A 21,366-nucleotide genomic window follows, 5' to 3' on the forward strand; every position below is an offset into this window, starting at 1 on the left:
ACTATTTTATTTGGTCAAACTTACAACAACGTTCTCTTCGTTGGCTCTGGTTTGACTTGGTGTATCGACACGTCATACAAGCGCACTAAAGTCACAATGGTAACAGTGGACTGCCACCACCCGATCCATACAGACACCCAAACGACTTTTTTTAATTTTGATTATATATTTAAGTAAAGTGAAAAAAAAGTATGAAAAAGAAATACACAATTTAATACAAATGTACTCGTTGGGTTTTAAGTTGCACCGCGTACGTCATTCAATGCAATGACAGCAAATGTGATTTAGTATTTGTTTTAATTTTTATTTATAATTTTGTATTTTGTATTTTTTATTTTTAAATTTTTAAATTTTTAAATTTTCAAATTTTTACATTTAAATTTAAATTTGTTATTTTTACATTTATTTTTTATCTTTATTTTTTATTTTTATTTTTTTTATTTATTTATTTATTTACTTTTAATTTATTTTTTTTAATTTATTTTTATTTATTTTTATTTATTTTTATTTATTTTTTATTTATTATTATTATTATTATTTTATTTTATTTTTTATTTTTTTATTTTTTCAATTTGTCGCACTTTTATTATTTCATTATTTTTATCTTGCAATTTTACTTTTTATTCAAACCCTTTTACCGTATTGCTTTTGCACTATCTTGTTTAGCTCATTCATTGTTTATGTTCTTTGTTTGTTTGTTTTTTGGTCTTTTTGTTATATGCTTTTTAACCTGTAAAGCACTTTGGTCCAATTTAAAAAATGTTGTAAACGTGCTATATAAATAAAGTTGCCTTGCCTTGCCATTAAAATTGAAACTCGCCTTTTTTGTATCTACCCCCTTTTTTTCTTTTTAATGTTATGTTTCCTATTATGTATGCTTTTTATAGGAAATATAAATTAAAAAAAAACAATGCATGGTGCGTTCGATTGTCCTCCAGTGAGGGGAGTGACGTAGAATTTGCGCATGCGTGGACCGATCGTGTAATGAATGACACCGACAAAACAAAACAAGGAAAAAGCAAGATGGCGTTTAGCCATTAAGACGTTATTGTTTATATTACAGTTCTGTGTTCCTAATTTGTGCCTACATGTACATATGAATGCCGTTTAGTAGAGCAAACTCCGTTGTCAATTGCTTGTATCGGTATACATTAGTCGGAGCAAACTGTGCCGCTTTATGCTAGTTTAGTTTGTGAGTTAGCTTAGCCTGTTAGCTGCTAACAAAGAGACGCGGAAGTTATCAACACATCACTTAACAGAGACTACGTGAGTGTAAAGTGTTGTGATTGTGTGAAAATGTGCGAAAAAACGATATCGGAGTACGAGAAGGACATATCAGCAATTAAAAAGGAGAACGAGCGACAACATCAACTACTGGACGCTGTTTTCATGAAACATCAAGTTGTGTTACACAGAACAGGTTTGTTTACATCTTACTTTTATAAGTGTATTAACGTTATATTTGATTAGTGACAATATTCCTTAATATAGTGTCTGTAGGAAGGCGAATTGTCTTGTGAGGAGAATGTGCTGCTTTGGTTTTTATTTTGTTCATGAAAGCTAGAGTTTCAAAAACAACATTTATGAGAGGTTGATGTTCATCTCAGTTTGTAACAACTTGTTTACACAAAACACACACAATCACTAAATATACTTTACATTGTAATTAATATAATTCATAGTTTGTTGTTGTTGTTTTTTTTATTTTATAAACCTTTATTTATAGACTGCAATATTTACAAACAATCGAGAAGTAATAATATTCAAAATAAGTACAAAAACAGTACAAATTAGCGCCGGGGGGTTGTAAACTCAATAAAGTAACTAAAATAGAATGCAATATATATATATTACAAAGTGCAAAGCCATAGGCTCACACAAGTTCAGTAAATAATTTAAATTTGGAACACAGCATCATCGTTTTCACAGCTTTTTGGTTGTTAGAGGTAGAGAGTGTTTTAATGTAGAGTTCTAATTCTTTTTTAAAGACACAAAAAACAGGTCGGGTATTGAGAAACTTACATTTTGGTGACGGCGTGGCGCGGTTGGGACAGTGGCCATGCCAGCAACCTGAGGGTTCCTCAGTGTTTCCCACAGGACAGGCATCTATTTGTAGCGGCGATGACCAAGAAGAACGCGGAGTTGGAATATAATTACAACATTTTATGTACATATTTATATACAGATTTGAACAATTAGTGATTCACTGAAATATATTTATTAATTGTGGTTCTTACAAAATATATATTTTATAAAATATAAAAGCTAAAATGTCTCTTAAAGCTCTGCCCCTTTAATTAGTGAATATTAAATAATTTAACTTTAGCCTACTACTACAACCATATTATTTACCAGCAACATGAAGTGAAACAGAGGCAGAGGTCTCCTGCCACAGTCAGTCAACCTCCTCCTCCTCCTCCTGCTGCTGCTGAACAGGTCGCACCTGTGGTCCGGACTGTAGGCCTACCTCCTCTCCAAGTCCAGCCCTTTTCGGCCGTTGAAAATATTTTTCTATACTCATCTGTGTGAAGGAGTGAACATCCAACATTAGAATTTATTACTAACGAGCAGAAGCGCTCTATGTACAGTGCCGTCTAACCTTAAGTGGCAGCAGCTCAACACATGCAGGGTTCAACGTTAAGGTTTTTTTCTACTTGCCTGACTTCTCAAATCTACTTGCCCCAATATTTTTACTTGTCCTGCCTAGGTTTTTTTCTGGCTGTGTAGTGCTCATGGCTTATATCTTACTAAAATCCTTCCCGTTGACTATTTATTAACACTACACAGTATTTATTATTATTATTATTATCTATAATTACATTTAAATGGAATTGCATATGTTGTAAAATTAAATGCTATTTCACATTATTTGACCAGTAGCAGGTCATCTGAACAGGTCAGCCACCTGTTTAAAGCCCGATCACAGTTGAAATCTTGAAATGAAGGGCCTTTAATGGCCAAAACATTAACCTGGACAACATTTTAACAGCTGGTTGGCTCAGATTTTATTATTTTCATTGCATTCACATGCCGCAGTGGACAGTGGACAATTTAGCTTCTGTCCACGTGTGTTTATTGACAACAGGGTTATAACCTGGACACGTTAGCTCATCGGTATGAAAACAGGTGACCGAGTCAAACAGCGGCGGTGTTAATGAAGCAGCGTCAGGCTGCTCACCGTCAGTGAAACGCTCGGTGAAATCGCGGATCAACGTTAAATATATGACGAGCCGCGAGCGATGCAGCTATAACCTATCTACCTATAACACCTGTAAAAATGAAGCAATGCTACCACGCTAGCAAGCGTTAGCTAGCCGGCTATGAGCCACCAAGCTGCTAACTATCGCCAAAAGGCACCATTTAAGTTTTTTTCCCCATGGCATCCTGGATCAAGGCTTTCAGCAGCTTTTGGACGTTTGAGGTAGAAACGTAGGAAGCGCCATCATTATGAAAAGTAGCCGGCGAGTATTTTGATCCCGTCCGTCCCCCTTCTTCTTCTTCTTCTTCTGGCCCACCAGGTGAATTAAGTGCTATTGGCGGAGTTACAATGCATAGTAGGCTACCGCCACCTACTGCACCGGAGGTGTAACTACAAGCAACATTCACAGACAGTCCCATTGCTTTTATGAGTGGTCAAGCGAGTCAAAAGCCGAAAAATCCATTTGTGGCGGACATAATTCTTTCGTGGCGGGCCGCCACAAATAAATGAATGTGTGGGAAACACTGGTTCCTGGTTCAATCCCCACCTACTACCAACTTCGTTACGTCCGTTGTGTCCTTGGGCAAGACACTTCACCCTTGCTCCTGATGGGTCGTGGTTAGGGCCTTGCATGGCAGTTCCCGCCATCAGTGTGTGAATGTGTGGGTGAATGTGGAAATGGTGTCAAAGCGCTTTGAGTACCATGAAGGTAGAAAAGCGCTATACAAGTATAACACATTTACATTTAGACTTAGACAAACTTTAATTATCCACAAGGGAAATTGTTCCTTTAAACACAAAACGGCCCGAAAAGAAAAAGAAAAGTAACGAAAACACACAAAAGCGCCCAAGAACCATAATTAGTGGTTTATGGAAAAGATAAGTGATAAAAAAAAGCAAGAAAAGTTGAGAATAATACCAAAAATAAAGTAAAATTAAGGAATTCAAAGGAGCTACTGTGATGTGCTGCCACTCTTTCAGGCGCATCAAAGATTTATGAATATAAAACTTAGCCAATAGTATAATGAGGTTGCAAAGGAAAAATTCCTTTTCAAATTTTTTTTCATACAGTGTAAATCCAATATAATTCATAGTTTCATTGCTCATTTCACTTCCTGATTCTGACATATGTGCTTCTATTAGTGAAAGTAAACATTTATTGTCAATCATCTTTCAATAACCAAATACTTGATTTAATAAAAGAAAATAAAGGACTGACTTTTCTCGCCAAGTGAATGTGGGTGCTCTGCTTTAAAGAGATAATGTTAGACTTAGAGACTTCCTTTTATTGTCATTCAAATTTGAACTTTACGGTACAGATAAGAACAACATTTTGTTGCATTAGCTCATGGTAGTGCAGGATAAAAGAGCAATAAGGCGCAGATATAAATAGATTACTGTACAGGTAAATATATTGCACTTTTTCATATGCATCCACGTTTATGGATGTATGTTATATTGTCTTTATATTCCAGCGAGTTAATCCGTTTTTTGGGGGGAATTTAGGGGATTTTTATGATGCGTTCAAGAGTCTTACTGCCTGAGGGAAGAAGCTGTTACAGAACCTGGAGGTTCTGCTACGGAGACTGCGGAATTTGTGTTTCATCTGACCACAGAACTTTCCTCCAGAAGGTCTTATCTTTGTCCATGTGATGTCAGATTAAACAAAAATTGAGCTGTTTGGCCACAATACCCAGCAATATGTTTGGAGGAGAAAAGGCCTTTAATCCCAGGAACACCATGCTCACCGTTAAGCATGGTTGTGGTAGTATTATGCTCTGGACTTGTTTTGCTGCCAATGGAACTGGTGCTTTAAATGGGACAATGGAAAAGAAGGATTACCTCCAAATTCTTCAAGACAACAGTTGGGTGTTCCAACAGAACAATGACCCCCAAACACACGTCAAAAGTGATAAAGGAATGGCTAAAACAGGCTAGAATTAAGGTTTTAGAATGGCCATCCCAAAGTCCTGACTTAAACGTGTGGACAATGCTGAAGAAACAAGTCCATGTCAGAAAATCAACAAATTTAGCTGAACTGCACCAATTTTGTCAAGAGGAGTGGTCAGAAATTCAAGCAGAAGCTTGTGGATGGCTACCAAAAGCGCCTTATTGCAGTGAAACTTGCCAAGGGACATGTAAGCAAATATTAACATTGCTGTATGTATACTTTTGACCCAGCACATTTGCTCACATTTTCAGTAGACCCATAATAAATTCATAAAAGAACCAAACTTCATGAATGTTTTTTGTGACCAACAAGTATGTGCTCCAATCACTCTATCACAAAAAAATAAGAGTTGTAGAAATGATTGGAAACTCAAGACAGCCATGACATGATGTTCTTTACAAGTGTATGTACACTTTTGATCGCGACTGTACATGAGACCGCAAAAAATCTCATTGTGTCAACAGCGTCAGTAAATAACTACTTGTGTTCCATCTTGATATGACTTATTTACCCAACAGATGTCCAGCAGCCCCTCCACATTAAAGAGGAAGAAGAGGAACTCTGGATCACTCAGGAGGAAGAGTGTCTTCTTGGGCAGGAGGAGGCTGATCTCACCAAGTTTCCACTGACTGTTGTCTCTGTGAAGACTGAAGACCATGAAGACAAACCACCTGAGTCCTCACAGCTGCATCACAGACCAAGTAATCAGAACATCCAGATATTATCTAATCAATTATGAACAATATAACGAATGGGCTGGTAAATAAATATCCATGTGATATTGGATATTTACCAGCCCATTCTTTTAATGTTAATACAATACTTAAGTTGTTCATAATAAATGATGGTATAATTACAGCTGTAAAATGTGCTATTTTGAAATGTTTTTACTGAAAAGAGAGAAAAAATCAGTTAAACTATCTATTTTAAAGAATATAATTGTCAGAGTTTGTAGGTGACGAACCCCAAGATGCAGAGAAGGCGGAAGGCATTGTACGAGAAAACATGATTTAATTAAACACTAAGGCAAAACAACAAACAAAAGGGTAACAACAAAAGGCGCGCACAAGGCGGAGAACAAACTTGGTTATGAACTAAAATAGCACAGAGGCTAACTTTGGACAAGGAACAAAAACACTTACTGTGACACGAAGGAACTAGGACATGAGCAGAGTGAAACAAAAGTAGACAGAGCTACATCGACAAGTTTTAAGACAGGTAGTAATGACAATGACAATGACAATGATCCAGCACTGACTGGAGGGGAAGGCAGGTTTAAATAGCAGCTGGCTGATTGACACCAGGTGTGGCCAGGTGCCAATCAGCCACAGCTGAGGGGAAGCAGCACTCAGGGAGACACTCAGGAAATGAAGACAAAATAAAAGCGCTGACAGAAAACTACCGGTAAGACAAACGCAGAGGAAAAACTAAAACACAGTCAAACTGTCAGGGACAAGCCTGACAATAATGGATCATAACAGGTAGCATATAAATTCAATTACAAAAACTGAATTTTTTTTTTCATATAAATATTAATAAATAAAGTGCAACTTTAATGTAGTCTACAGTTATGGCGTCACATTAGTGCCAAAAATCCGAGCGCATAAAAACTGTTATCGCACGCTGATTCTCCACTTCGCGAGCGCGCGCGACACCCTTTTGCGCACGCGTGGTGCCTTTTTGCGCGCGCACGGTCGGTGCCTTTTTGCGCGCGCCTTTCTGCGCGCGCCTTTCTGCGCGCGCCTTTCTGCGCGCGCTCTCTGTGTACTCCTGGCATCTCTCCTCGCGCTGTCATGTTTCTTTGTGGCACTTTGGGGGCGGGTATGCTTGGACGGCCCCTTCTTTCTGATTGGTCAGGCGAAAAATGCTGAAAAATGCTCAGAGCCAATCAGAAGTATAGCAGGGCGGGTCATCGTCAATATGTATTAAGATTTACGGAGGAAGAAGTGGATAAAAAAATGTCGCGCGCTGATGAAGGTTATTTCATACCACATAAACACAATACAGGGTAATACAAAATGTGACCCAAATAAATAATAAGACAACAAACACCATAATCACGTCTTTCAGCCAGAACTGGTCCACCAGCAATAACATCCAACCATAACATTATTTTATATTTTCACTTCTTCTTGAACATTTGTTTTCTAATTTATGGAATTTCTTTTGATTCAGCCATAAAATTAATGACATAATCTTTGAATTTTGTTTTTAAAATGTTAAAAATAGCTTTTAATAATGTATTCTGAAACAGTTTAAAATAATCAGAGAACTGACTAACACTGACCCTACACAACTCTGTTGCACAATTAAGTCTTTTTTTTTTAAACCGAAAGAGGCAATTTCAACAGGTACAGCATCCTATGTCATATCTACATGTAATAAGATTTGTAACAAGGCAAACCGTTTGTAAATTGGTCGAAAATCGAGCAAGTTATGGTAATTTAATTAGTACATGTACCATTGACATCAATGTAATGATTGAGGCTAGATGTCCGAGGTAAGATGGCTACAACGTTGCTACGCTGGAGAATGATTGGTCATATGAAAAATGCTCACAGCCAATCAGAAAGAAGGGGCCGTCTAAGCATACCCGCCCCCAAAGTGCCAAAAAGAAACATGACAGCGCGAGGAGAGATGCCAGGAGTACACAGAGAGCGCGCAGAAAGGCGTCGCGCGCGCGCAGAAAGGCACCGCGCGCGCGCAAAAGGGTGTCGCGCGCGCGCACGAAGTGGAGAATCAGCGCGCGATAACAGTTTTTATGCGCTCGGATTTTTGGCACTAATGTGACGCCATATACAGTTTCTAAAACTGCAACCCAAGTCAATCATTTTCATTGTCAAAAACAACAGCAAAAATGCAACTGTTTCAGATGATCACAACATAAACTAGTCAGCAATCACACAATAAGTGATCAAATCATTTTTTAGTAAGATTTTAAAAAGGATTTAAAGTAGGCAGATACTTAAAAGTGAACCTCAACATATTTTAGACACGCATAATTTGGGACTGATTTGGAGTTGTTAGATTGTGTATTTGATGAGTTTTGATTAATTAGCTGCCTCAAATGTAACTTTAATTTTAGTGTTCAAAGTAAAACATACCATACTTTCTATAAAGCGCAATGGTGTTCAAGCCGCACCCACCAAATTTGAGAAGAAATAAATAGTTTTACATATATTAGCCGCACCATAATCTGCAGATATACAGGAGGCTGGAGCCGTTTCGTATCTCGTTTCTGCTCCGAGCAGTATATGACACCCTGCCGACCCCAGTCAACTTGCATAGGTGGGGAATGAGGGAGGACCCGCTGTGCAGGTTGTGTGACGGTAAAGGCGCACATTCTTTCTGGGTGCAAAACAGCTTACTTACTTAAGGTTGTCCATCGTATCCGATGACGACAATCCATCTCTATGTTTTGTGAGTCCTCATGTGGCTGAATCACATGATCTGCCGCAAACAGAGCAGGTGAAGGCACTGACTGGGGGTGCAGGTGTGGCAATGGCTTCATGCCTTCTTTGACGCTTCCTGGCTCGTTGACCACTTCGGTCCTCCTCAAGCTTATGAACTCCTTGTTGGAGGAGCTGCCGCCAGGTGGAACGTTGGGCTGCAGTGTCCTCCAGCTGGGTCTGGTTCAGGCCGCATTTCTTCATGACAGTCTTCATTTGATCTTTATAACGCTTTTTTGGGCCTCCTGCCAAGCGGTGACCAAGATGAAGCTGACCATAAAGCACCTTGCGTGGTAAGCGTTCTTCTGGCATCCTGATAACGTGGCCTAGCCAGCGAAGTTGGTGCTGGGTGACTGTAGCCTCCACACTGGTGCAGTTGGTCTTGCAGAGTATTTCAGTGTGGGGCACTCTGTCCTTCCAGGATATCCCCAGGATGCATTGTAAGCACCTGATGTGGAAGGCCTCCAGCATCCTGAGGTGGCGGCTGTACAGGGTCCACGCTTCACAGCTGTAGAGGAGGGTCGTCATGACCACAGCTAAATAAACCGCTACCTGGGTATGCAGCTTAAGGTCTTTGTTCTGGAAGACCCTTCCCCTGAGTCTGCCAAAAGATGCTGACGCCTGCTTGATCCGGTTTTGAACCTCCTTGTCGATACTGAAATCGTCAGAGAGAAAGCTGCCAAGGTATTTGAAAGAGTCCACTACTGCTAGTGGTTTATTGTCGATGGTGAAGGTTGGTGGGTGAGGTGGAGGAGTGGATGCCCACTGGCATATTACCTCGGTTTTTGCCACATTGACAGAGAGGCCCAGTCTGCCATAAGCACTTGCAGCGGCTGAGAGGGTAGCTTGCAGCGCTTCCGGTGTGTGGGCCACAACTGCGCAGTCATCTGCGTATTGGAGTTCAATGACTTGCACTGGTGTGACTTTTGTGACTGCTTGGAGCCTCCGGATGTTAAACAGGTTCCCGTCAAGTCGGAAGTCAACGGTAACGCCACTGTCCTTCTTGATCCTCTCATGAAGCAGCAGTGTCACACACAGGAGGAAGATATTAAACAAGACCGGAGCAAGAACACATCCCTGGCGTACACCGGTGCACACCTTAAAGGGTTCTGATTCCTGGCCGCCAATAGTCACACGTGACATCATCCCTTCATGGAATTGCCTTAGGATGTTGACAAACTTCTGTGGGCAGCCGAACTTCAGGAGGATATTCCAGAGAAGCTCCCTGTTGACGGTGTCAAAAGCCTTCGACAGATCAATGAAAGCAACAAAGAGGTCCTGGTGCTGCTCCCTACACTTCTCCTGAAGCTGCCGTGTTGTGAACACCATGTCCACAGTGCTCCTGTTCTTCCTGAAACCACATTGTGACTCCGGCAACAGGTCTTCCGTGATGTTGTTCACCAGCCTGCAGATATACAGCATTGACCCAGGAAAGATACAGGTGGCGCCATGACAGGGTGTTGGCAATGCTCGCAGACATCTTAGAGCAAGAGAGGAGAAAGAAACACCCGGCCAAAACTAAGCCACTGCTGAGCACCATCACCTTTGTGAAAGAGTGTCATAGACCAGTTGTCCAAGGCCAAGCCAAGCAAAACCTCCTGCAGTTGGCCCAGGGTTGGGAGATGGAGGTCGGCCTGGGGAGGAAGCTCCTCTTCCCTGAGGCGGTACTGTCCACCACTCTAAGACCAGACATAGTTATGTGGTCCCCAGAGGGAAAGAAAATCATCCTGGTGGAACTTACTGTCCCGTGGGAGGAGGGATGTGAGGAAGCGGCAGAGAGGAAGAAAACAAAGTACCAACAACTTGTCCAGGACTGCCGGGACAAGGGGTGGACAGCATGGCTGATGACAGTGGAAGTTGGATGTCGAGGATTCCCTGCTCAATCTGTGTGGAATCTGATGACAAAGGTCGGATTGAGAGGTCACTTGAGGAAAACAGCCGTTCGTAGGCTGGGAGAAGCGGCAGAGATAGCCTCCTGTTGGCTCTGGCATAAAAGAGAGGACAATAGCTGGAAGCCTGGATGAGAGGGGCAGTGATTTGGCCAATCACTGCTGACCCACCAACCGGAGAATGTTGTGGTTAAGGGTCGAAACACTCGGTGAACGTTGAAGACCACCTGGTGACCTCTTGTCCAGGCCAAAGCTTTATCCATTAGAAATGGATTCAAATAGCATCTTTGATGTATTTGCAAACTAAACATACCTTAATTGTTTCCAAACAGTGCTTGTCAGTAAAATGGTTAATCAAAGAAAACAGAAGTCATCATCATGGACCCACTAACTGCGGAAGCTAACTCTCCAATCAGCTAAGCAAACTCAATAAGTCCACAGTGAAGTTTTGGTGAATTTATTAAACTAAAACAATACAAAAAGAATGCCATTGTAAGTTAATAATACTAACACAGAGACTGGTAAACGTGTTAGCATTTTTGCTAATGCTAACAACACAATCTTGATTACATTACGATAGCACATACAGATATGCATGAAAACACTCCTACAGACATCACACATAGGACGGTTTAGTAAGTATGAATTGTTTTAGTTATATTGTAAAACGTACCGGTACAAACGATGCTTGGAGTGATGCATGAAGAATACTTTTGAGCAGAAATGTTGTAGGCAAATAAGGATGTACAGGCACTAAACCGAAAATACATTTTCAATCTGCAGCACCCACGGTGAGCTAACCCGTCCAAAAGATGGCGCCATAGCACTATATATTAACACACCTTTTCAGTGTCTCTGTTGGTGTTTTATGAAAAGTATTTGTTGAATACAAAACATTATGGCTGTTAGCGAAGAAAAATCTATAAATCAGCCGCATGGTTTAAAGCGTTGGAAAAAAAGTACCGGCTTATAGTCCAGAAAAAACAGTAATTATATTATGCTTGTGCTTTTATTCTTTGATCGCGTCAAAGATAGCTCATTTTCTTTCTCAAAACTCAACAGTGCGCCTTATAAGCCGCTGCGCCTAATGTACAGAATAATTCTGGTTTTGCTTACCGACCTCAAAGCAATTTTATTTGGTACATGGTGTAATGGTAAGTGTGACCAGTAGATGGCAGTCAAATTTAATACAAATACAACAAAGTAGAGACCAGTATAAAACAGTAGGTTGCTTCATGGAATCAGCTCAGGACAGACCAAGAATAAAGTCACCATTAGAGATGTCCGATAATATCGGACTGCCGATATTATCGGACGATAAATGCTTTAAATTTTAATATCGGAAATGATCGGTATCGGTTTCAAAAAGTAAAATGTATGTCTTTTTTAAACGCCGCTGTACATGGACGTAGGGAGAAGTACAGAGTGCCAATAAACCTTAAAGGCACTGCCTTTGCGTGCCGGCCCAATCACATAATATCTATGGCTTTTCACACACACACACAAGTGAATGCAAAACATACTTTGTCAGCAGCCATACAGGTCACACTGAGGGTGGCCGTATAAACAACTTTAACACTGTTACAAATATGCGCCACACTGTGAACCCACACCAAACAAGAATGACAAACACATTTCGGGAGAACATCCGCACCGGAACACAACATAAACACAACAGAACAAATACCCAGAATCCCTTGCAGCACTAATTTTTCCGGGACGCTACAATATGCACCTCCACAACCCCGCCCACCTCAACCTCCTCATGCTCTCTCAGGGAGAGCATGTCCCAAATTCCAAGCTGTTGTTTTGAGGCATGTTAAAAAAAATGCACTTTGTGACTTCAATAATAAATATGGCAGTTCCATGTTGGCATTTGTTTTCCATAACTTGAGTTGATTTATTTTGGAAAACCTTGTTACATTGTTTAATGCATCCAGCAGGGGCATCGCAACAAAATTAGGCATAATAATGAGTTAATTCCACGACTGTATATATCGGTATCGGTTGATATCGGTATCGGTAATTAAGAGTTGGACAATATCGGATATCGGCAAAAAAGCCATTATCGGACATCTGTAGTTACCATAGTAGTTAAAAGTGGCAGAGTACTGAAGTGCAAGTGTGCTAACTTGTTGCATATAGTAAGTGTGCTGAAGGAAGAAAGTATGCATCTCCCTTGGCCTAGTAAGTTAAAATGTTGGTATTATTGTACATAGCCATATTGCACAGGTAGTTAGCATCTACAGATGTGTTTATGCCGGGAAAATTGCACCAAAAAAGCATACATAAGTGTATCTCTGTATGAAATATTGCACAAAATATGAATACCATATTTTTCGGAGTATAAGTCGCTCCGGAGTATAAGTCGCACCGGCCGAAAAGGCATAATAAAGAAGGAAAAAAACATATATAAGTCGCATTTTTGGGGGACATTTATTTGATAAAAGCCAACACCAAGAATAGACATTTGAAAGGCAATTTCAAATAAATAAAGAATAGTGATCTCCTCCCCAACCATCTCCGGGTTGGGGAGGAGATCTTGCCCCAAGTGGAGGAGTTCAAGTACCTCGGAGTCTTGTTCACGAGTGAGGGAAGAGTGGATCGTGAGATCGACAGGCGGATCGGTGCGGCGTCTTCAGTAATGCGGATGCTGTATCGATCCGTTGTGGTGAAGAAGGAGCTGAGCCGGAAGGCAAAGCTCTCAATTTACCGGTCGATCTACGTTCCCATCCTCACCTATGGTCATGAGCTTTGGGTTATGACCGAAAGGACAAGATCACGGGTACAAGCGGCCGAAATGAGTTTCCTCCGCCGGGTGGCGGGGCTCTCCCTTAGAGATAGGGTGAGAAGCTCTGCCATCCGGGAGGAGCTCAAAGTAAAGCCGCTGCTCCTCCACATCGAGAGGAGCCAGATGAGGTGGTTCGGGCATCTGGTCAGGATGCCACCCGAACGCCTCCCTAGGGAGGTGTTTAGGGCACGTCCGACCGGTAGGAGGCCGCGGTGAAGACCCAGGACACGTTGGGAAGACTATGTCTCCCGGCTGGCCTGGGAACGCCTCGGGGTCCCACAGGAAGAGCTGGACGAAGTGGCTGGGGAGAGGGAAGTCTGGGCTTCCCTGCTTAGGCTGCTGCCCCCGCGACCCGACCTCGGATAAGCGGAAGAAGATGGATGGATGGATGGATACAACAAAGTAGAGACCAGTATAAAACAGTAGGTTGCTGCATGGAATCAGCTCAGGACAGACCAAGAATAAAGTTACTATCAGAGATGTCCGATAATATCGGACTGCCGATATCATCGGCCGATAAATGCTTTAAAATTTAATATCGGAAATTATCGGTATCGGTTTCAAAATTATCGGTTTCAAAAAGTAAAATGTATGTCTTTTTTAAACGCCGCTGTACACGGACGTAGGGAGAAGTACAGAGCGCCAATAAACCTTAAAGGCACTGCCTTTGTGTGCCGGCCCAGTCACATAATATCTACGGCTTTTCACACACACAAGTGAATGCAATGCATACTTGGTCAACAGCCATACAGGTCACACTGAGGGTGGCCGTATAAACAAGTTTAACACTGTTACAAATAAGCGCCACACTGCAAACCCACACCAAACAAGAATGACAGACACATTTCGGGAGAACATCCGCACCGTAACACAACATAAACACAACAGAACAAATACCCAGAACCCCTTGCAGCACTAACTTTTCCGGGACGCTACAATATGCACCCCCCCAACCCCGCCCACCTCAACCTCCTCATGCTCTCTCAGGGAGAGCATGTCCCAAATTCCAAGCTGTTGTTTTGAGGCATGTTAAAAAAAATGCACTTTGTGACTTCAATAATAAATATGGCAGTTCCATGTTGGCATTTGTTTTCCATAACTTGAGTTGATTTATTTTGGAAAACCTTGTTACATTGTTTAATGCATCCAGCAGGGGCATCACAACAAAATTAGGCCTAATAATGAGTTAATTCCACGACTGTATATATCGGTATCGGTTGATATCGGTATCGGTAATTAAGAGTTGGACAATATCGGATATCGGCAAAAAAGCCATTATCGGACATCTGTAGTTACCATAGTAGTTAAAAGTGGCAGAGTACTGAAGTGCAAGTGTGCTAACTTGTTGCATATAGTAAGTGTGCTGAAGGAAGAAAGTATGCATCTCCCTTGGCCTAGTAAGTTAAAATGTTGGTATTATTGTACATAACATCTACAGATGTGTTTATGCCGGGAAAATTGCACCAAAAAAGCATACATAAGTGTATCTCTGTATGAAATACTGCACAAAATATGAATACCATATTTTTTTGGAGTATAAGTCGCTCCGGAGTATAAGTCGCACCGGTCGAAAATGCATAATAAATAGGCATGTCCGAAAATGGCTTTTTTGCCCATATCCGATATTCCGATATTGTCCCACTCTTAATTACCGATACTGATATAAACCGATACCGATATATACAGTCGTGGAATTAACACATTATTATGCCTAATTTGGACAACCAAGTATGGTGAAGATAAGGTCCTTTTTTAAAAAATTAATAAAATAAGATAAATAAATTAAAAACATTTTCTTGAATAAAAAAGAAAGTAAAACTATATAAAAACAGTTACATAGAAACTAGTAATTAATGAAAATGAGTAAAATTAATTGTTAAAGGTTAGTACTATTAGTGGACCAGCAGCACGCACAATCATGTGTGCTTACGGACTGTATCCCTTGCAGACTGTATTGTTATATATTGATATATAATGTAGGAACCAGAATATTAATAACAGAAAGAAACAACACTTTTGTGTGAATGGGGGAGGGAGCGTTTTTGGGTTGGTGCACTAATTGTAAGTGTATCTTGTGTTTTTTATGTTGATTTAATAAAAAAAAAAAAAAAAAAAAAAAAAAAAACGATACCGATAATAATAAAAAAACTATACCGTACATTTTAAAGCATTTATCGGCCGATATCGGACATCTCTAATAATAAAGAAGGAAAAAAACATATATAAGTCGCACTGGAGTACAAGTCGCATTTTTTGGGGAAATTTATTTGATAAAACTCAACACCAAGAATAGACATTTGAAAGGCAATTTAAAATAAATAAAGAATAGTGAACAACAGGCTGAATAAGTGTACGTTATATGAGGCATAAATAACCAACTGGTATGTTAACGTAACATATTATGGTAAGAGTCATGCAAATAACTATAACATATAGAACATGCTATACGTTTACCAAACAATCTGTCACTCCTAATCGCTAAATCCCATGAAATCTTATACGTCTAGTCTCTTACGTGAATGAGCTAAATAATATTATTTGATATTTTACGCTAATGTGTTAATAATTTCACACATAAGTCGCTCCTGAGTATAAGTCGCACCCCCGGCCAAACTATGAAAAAAACTGCGACTTATAGTCCGAAAAATACGGTACATACATTTTAGAATATAAATAGAGAGCCATAGACATCCAATGGAATTAATGGCAAGTATATCTATCCATCCATCCATTTTCTACCGCTTGTCCCTTTTGGGGTCGCGGGGGGATTCGGGCGGAAGGCGGAGCTCACTCTGGACAAGTCGCCACCTCATCACAGGGCCAACACAGATAGACAGACAACATTCACACTCACATTCACACACTAGGGACCATTTAGTGTTGCCAATCAACCTATCCCCAGGTGCATGTCTTTGTATCTATTTTTTTAATATTCTATTTTGTATTCTCTTGTCTTCGACGATGACGCATCATATATGTTAGCCAAAAAAATAAGCCCACAAGCTTGCGAAGATGAGTAAAAAACTAAAGTCTTTGGAGTGCTTTTTTAAAAAAGGAAAAATGGCCAGGGCTCCCACTAATTCAGCATCATGGTGACTTGTTTTTTTCATGCACTTATTTTTGCTGTATTTATCCGGCACCCGTGGAAGGCCGGTCCGTGAAAATAATGCCTACATTAAAATGGTCCCCATTGCGAAAAGTGGTTGAGGACCCCTGGTTTATGGGATTTCATCCATCATACAGCATTAAAGGGGAATATTATCACCAGACCTATGTAAGCGTCAATATATACCTTGATGTTGCAGAAAAAAGACCATATATTTTTTTAACCGATTTCCGAACTCTAAATGGGTGAATTTTGGCGAATTAAACGCCTTTCTATTATTCGCTCTCGGAGCGATGACGTCACATCGGGAAGCAATCCGCCATTTTCTCAAACACCGAGTCAAATCAGCTCTGTTATTTTCCGTTTTTTTCGACTGTTTGCCGTACCTTGGAGACATCATGCCTCGTCGGTGTGTTGTCGGAGGGTGTAACAACACGAACAGGGACGGATTCAAGTTGCACCAGTGGCCCAAAGATGCGAAAATGGCAAGAAATTGGACGTTTGTTCCGCACACTTTACCGACGAAAGCTATGCTACGACAGAGATGGCAAGAATGTGTGGATATCCTGCGACACTCAAAGCAGATGCATTTCCAACGATAAAGTCAAAGAAATCTGCCGCCAGACCCTCATTGAATCTGCCGGAGTGTGTGAGCAATTCAGGGACAAAGGACCTCGGTAGCACGGCAAGCAATGGCGGCAGTTTGTTCCCGCAGACGAGCGAGCTAAACCCCCTGGATGTCTTGGCTCACACCGTCCCTTATGCCACCGAAGATGATCAAGAGAAGAATATCGACCCTAGCTTCCCTGGCCTGCTGACATCAACTCCAAAACTGGACAGCTTTCTTTCAGGAAAAGAGAGCGGATGAGGGTATGTCTACAGAATATAATAATTGATGAAAACTGGGCTGTCTGCACTCTCAAAGTGCATGTTGTTGCCAAATGTATTTCATATGCTGTAAACCTAGTTCATAGTTGTTAGTTTCCTTTAATGCCAAACAAACACATACCAATCGTTGATTAGAAGGCGATCGCCAAATTCGTCCTCGCTTTCTCCCGTGTCGCTGGCTGTCGTGTCGTTTTCATCGGTTTCGCTTGCATACGGTTCAAACCGATATGGCTCAATAGCTTCAGTTTCTTCTTCAATTTCATTTTCGCTACCTGCCTCCACACTACAACCATCCGTTTCAATACATGCGTAATCTGTTGAATCGCTTAAGCCGCTGAAATCCGAGTCTGAATCCGAGCTAATGTCGCTATAGCTTGCTGTTCTATGCGCCATGTTTGTTTGTGTTGGCTTCACTATGTGACGTCACAGGAAAATGGACGGGTGTATATAACGATGGTTAAAATCAGGCACTTTGAAGCTTTTTTTTAGGGATATTGCGTGATGGGTAAAATTTTGAAAAAAACTTCGAAAAATAAAATAAGCCACTGGGAACTGATTTTTAATGGTTTTAACCCTTCTGAAATTGTGATAATGTTCCCCTTTAATAGATGTGTGCCATGGGAGGAGGGTTGTAATATTCTAACAACCTTCTGCTCTTATTGTTTGTTAATGTTTTGTTGATGTTCAGAGTTCCCATGTTCGTGAAGGTACCGTGCCTTGAAGGTGATCGATCGGTAGAGAATGAGAAAGTGTGTCAATGCATTGAGAGCGCAGAGAAATTTGCTTGCAGGAGAGAGAATACGTTGTTGGAATTGAGCCTGTGGCTGGCATAAAGCTGGCAATGAAAGTATAAAAAGAGAGTCGGACTCTGTGAGACTCTTGTCTGCACGCTACAATGTTTTATGCTGAAGTTGCAATTTCTGACATGATCCCACCGGGACGATCTTTGGGAAATGTGAGCACTTTTTCATACAACGGTATATACCTTACAAAAGGTATAAACTAGTTGTCACGTTCAAACACTGAGGACATCTATTAAACAAGACAAGAGGCAAGGAATCAAACAGAGACAGAATTAAATTTGCACTCAATATTGAGGAGAGACATGGCCACTGCACTCTCTGTACAGTCCTGCACCACGCTCTGACGAAGAAGGTTTTCGTCTCCTCATTTATTCAGATGTTCAATGTTCACGCACCAACACATGTCACAGCAGGAATGGGAAGTATGTAAAACAGTCATTGTTTTCGGTCTCATTGAAGTCCAAGAAGAGGATTTCTCGGGCTTGGGCTCTTCCTGGATCCAGCTGGGGCAGGTGTTGGAGGACAATGGATAACCCCTCCCGTCTCCTGACCACAGGGACTTCAAGAGGGCAGCGGGTCGTAAATAGCGTTGACCTCGGTTACCAAATAGTTGGAAGAGAGTTTGTGAAATATTTCAAAGAGAGTTCGTTTAACACTTCAAAGAGAGTTCCTCTGGAAGTTGAGCAGATCCTGCCATCTGTCCGTGTTGAAATCACAGTGGCGTTTCACGAGCCTTCTTCCTCTTGTTAGGCCTCGAAAGACAGCATTCATAATACAACGTTTCTTTTGTGATAACTTACAAACAATTATTCCAACACTAGTAATGCAATATTTGACATAAAGTGTGTTTGTTTTGTTTGTGTCCTGCAGACGTCCAGCAGTTGATTAGCCGTCAAGATGACCGTCTCACTCAACTGCAGGTGGGGAGCTTCACTTTGAAGCAGGAGGATCCACAGCCCTCACATGTTGAAGATCTCACTAACTTGCACCTGACTGGTGTCTCTGTGAAGACCGAAGCAGACAACCTCTTAGCTCCGCTATCAGATAGTGACGACACAACATCACACTCTTCTGAGGATGAAGACAGCGACAACATCCGAGAACCTTGGAGCTGCGATACAAAATATGAAAGCGATGAGGTCAACAAACACTCCGAATGCTCTGAAAAGGAAACGCGTAAAGAATACCTGACCTGCTCAGTCTGTGATAAGAGATTTACTCAAAAGGGCACTTTGAATCGTCACATGAGGATACACACAGGAGAAAAACTCCTTGTTTGCTCAGTCTGTGGTAAAAAATTCTCGCAGATTGATTTGACTCGACACATGAGAACGCACACAGGAGAAAAACCCTTTAGTTGCTCAATTTGCGGTGACGGATTTGCTGTAAAGTCACATATGACATCACACATGAGAACGCACACGGGAGAAAAACCGCATTCGTGTTCATTTTGCGCAAAAACCTTCAGTCGGCGTGACACTTTGATAGTACACATGCGGACACACAATGGTGAAAAACCTTTTAAGTGTTCAGTTTGTGGTAAACAATTCTCTCAGAGGTCAAACATTGCGTCACACATGAGGACACACACGGGTGAAAAACCTTTTAGTTGTTCCGTTTGCGCTGAACAGTTCTCCCAAAAGTCAAACATGGTATCGCACATGAGAACGCACACACGAGAAAGACCCTTCGGTTGTTCACTTTGTTCGCACACATTTTCTCGGTGCGACAATTTGACACAACACATGCTGACACACAAAAGAAGAAGAACCCTTTAGTTGCTCAGTTTGTGGTAAAATCCTTTCACATACACAAAGTTGCGTGAAATGGACAAATGTTTTCCTCTACATTTTGTGTTTAAAGATTGTCACTGTACTATTGGTCAATGTAATGCCACATCTGCTGTGTGTATGACACCAGAGGTTAGTGTTGTTTATTTTTCAATATTTTTAGCGACTATATGCCTTTAAATAGAAATGCATTCACTGGTTTTTGTGAATTTTCGCTTCATATGTACAGTACAGGCCAAAAGTTTGGACACACCTTCTCATTTCAATGTGTTTTCTTTATTTCGGTGACTATTAGGATTGTAGATTGTCTCTGAAGGCATCAAAACCATGACACCTGTGAAGTGAAAACCATTTCAGGTGACTACCTCTTGAAGCTCATCGAGAGAATGCCAAGAGTGTGCAAAACAGTAATCAGAGCAAAGAGTGGCTATTTTGGAAAAATTGGAATATAAAACATGTTTTCAGTTATTTTACCTTTTTTTGTTAAGTACATAACTCCACATGTGTTCATTCATAGTTTTGATGCCTTCAGTGACAATCTACAATGTAAATAGTCATGAAAATAAAGAAAACGCATTGAATGAGAAGGTGTGTCCAAACTTTTGGCCTGTACTGTATATTAATATGCTGTCCTATTTACAGTACCTTTATTGTGGAGACTTAATAAATAACCACAAGTTGGACATTTTCATCTCTAATATGATGTAGATGACAACATACATAGGAGTTTGCATGCAAAAATACAGTATGATGGGAAGACCAAAGTTCTCATTTCATTGAGTGTATGTGCATGCTGGCATATGTGTAGTTAGCATTAAAAAAAAAGAAAAAAAGATATATATATACTGTTATCAGAATCAATCAGCTTTATTGGTCATGTAACACAGAGGGAATTTGACTTGGTTGACTGGGCTCTTTTTGTTCAATATAAACAATAAATATTAACTAAAAATATAAACAAGTGCCTAAATTATATGTGCGAGGCCAATAAATAATAGCGCGGTGGTGAATACAGCGAAAGCCAAAAAATGATGAAGTGAGCATGAGTTAGTACATTCACAGCATACTTGCCAACCCTCCCGAACTTTCCGGGAGACTCCCGAATTTCAGTGCCTCTCCCGAAAATCTCCCGGGACAACCGTTCTCCCGATTTCCAGACAGACTTAGGGCACGCCCCCTCCAGGTCCGTGCGGACCTGAGTGAGGACAGCCTGTCGTCACGTCCGTTTGGCCAACCAAAAAGTAACCACAGAACACTGTAGTGTTCTAGCTGTGGTTACTTTTTGGTTTGCCAATGGTTTACGTTGTATTGCGCACCCTGACGGTAAATGTGGGAGTCGGTTCTGAAGTATGAAGTAAAGAGACGTAACTTTGTCACCTCGCCTGGTTATTGACTCCAACCCAGAATATTACACTGCCCATACCTATGCTCCTTCAAAGGCTGTGCTACTGGCTGCAAAGCATTGCACTTTCAAATACAACAATGAGTAGAGAGGAGTGT

The 21,366-nt window shown here is 40.9% G+C and overlaps 2 protein-coding genes across 4 annotated transcripts in view; one reads left to right on the top strand and one right to left on the bottom strand.

The window, feature by feature from the left end:
• The window catches only part of LOC133611214 (uncharacterized), a 261,184-nt gene that overhangs the window by 197,092 nt on the left and 42,726 nt on the right, over positions 1-21,366 (bottom strand). The gene's annotated exons all lie outside the window — the stretch shown is intronic.
• Positions 999-21,013, top strand: LOC133611926 (uncharacterized). The gene is made up of 3 exons (XM_061969107.2): positions 999-1,420; positions 5,669-5,851; positions 18,947-21,013. The coding sequence occupies exons 1-3, from the start codon at positions 1,297-1,299 to the stop codon at positions 19,852-19,854; spliced, it is 1,215 nt and encodes a 404-aa protein (XP_061825091.2). The 5' UTR covers positions 999-1,296; the 3' UTR covers positions 19,855-21,013.

Source organism: Nerophis lumbriciformis, linkage group LG08 (genome assembly GCF_033978685.3).
Source record: "Nerophis lumbriciformis linkage group LG08, RoL_Nlum_v2.1, whole genome shotgun sequence".
Lineage (NCBI taxonomy): Eukaryota > Metazoa > Chordata > Actinopteri > Syngnathiformes > Syngnathidae > Nerophis > Nerophis lumbriciformis.

What these genes read in the sequence shown, in the direction of transcription:
- LOC133611926 (XM_061969107.2), top strand. Translation starts at nt 1,297, where the DNA reads ATGTGCGAAAAAACGATATCGGAGTACGAGAAGGACATATCAGCAATT. An exon ending in AGTTGTGTTACACAGAACAG is followed by an intron (nt 1,421 to 5,668) that starts GTTTGTTTACAT and finishes TTTACCCAACAG; the next exon opens with ATGTCCAGCAGCCCCTCCAC. An exon ending in ACAGCTGCATCACAGACCAA is followed by an intron (nt 5,852 to 18,946) that starts GTAATCAGAACA and finishes TGTGTCCTGCAG; the next exon opens with ACGTCCAGCAGTTGATTAGC.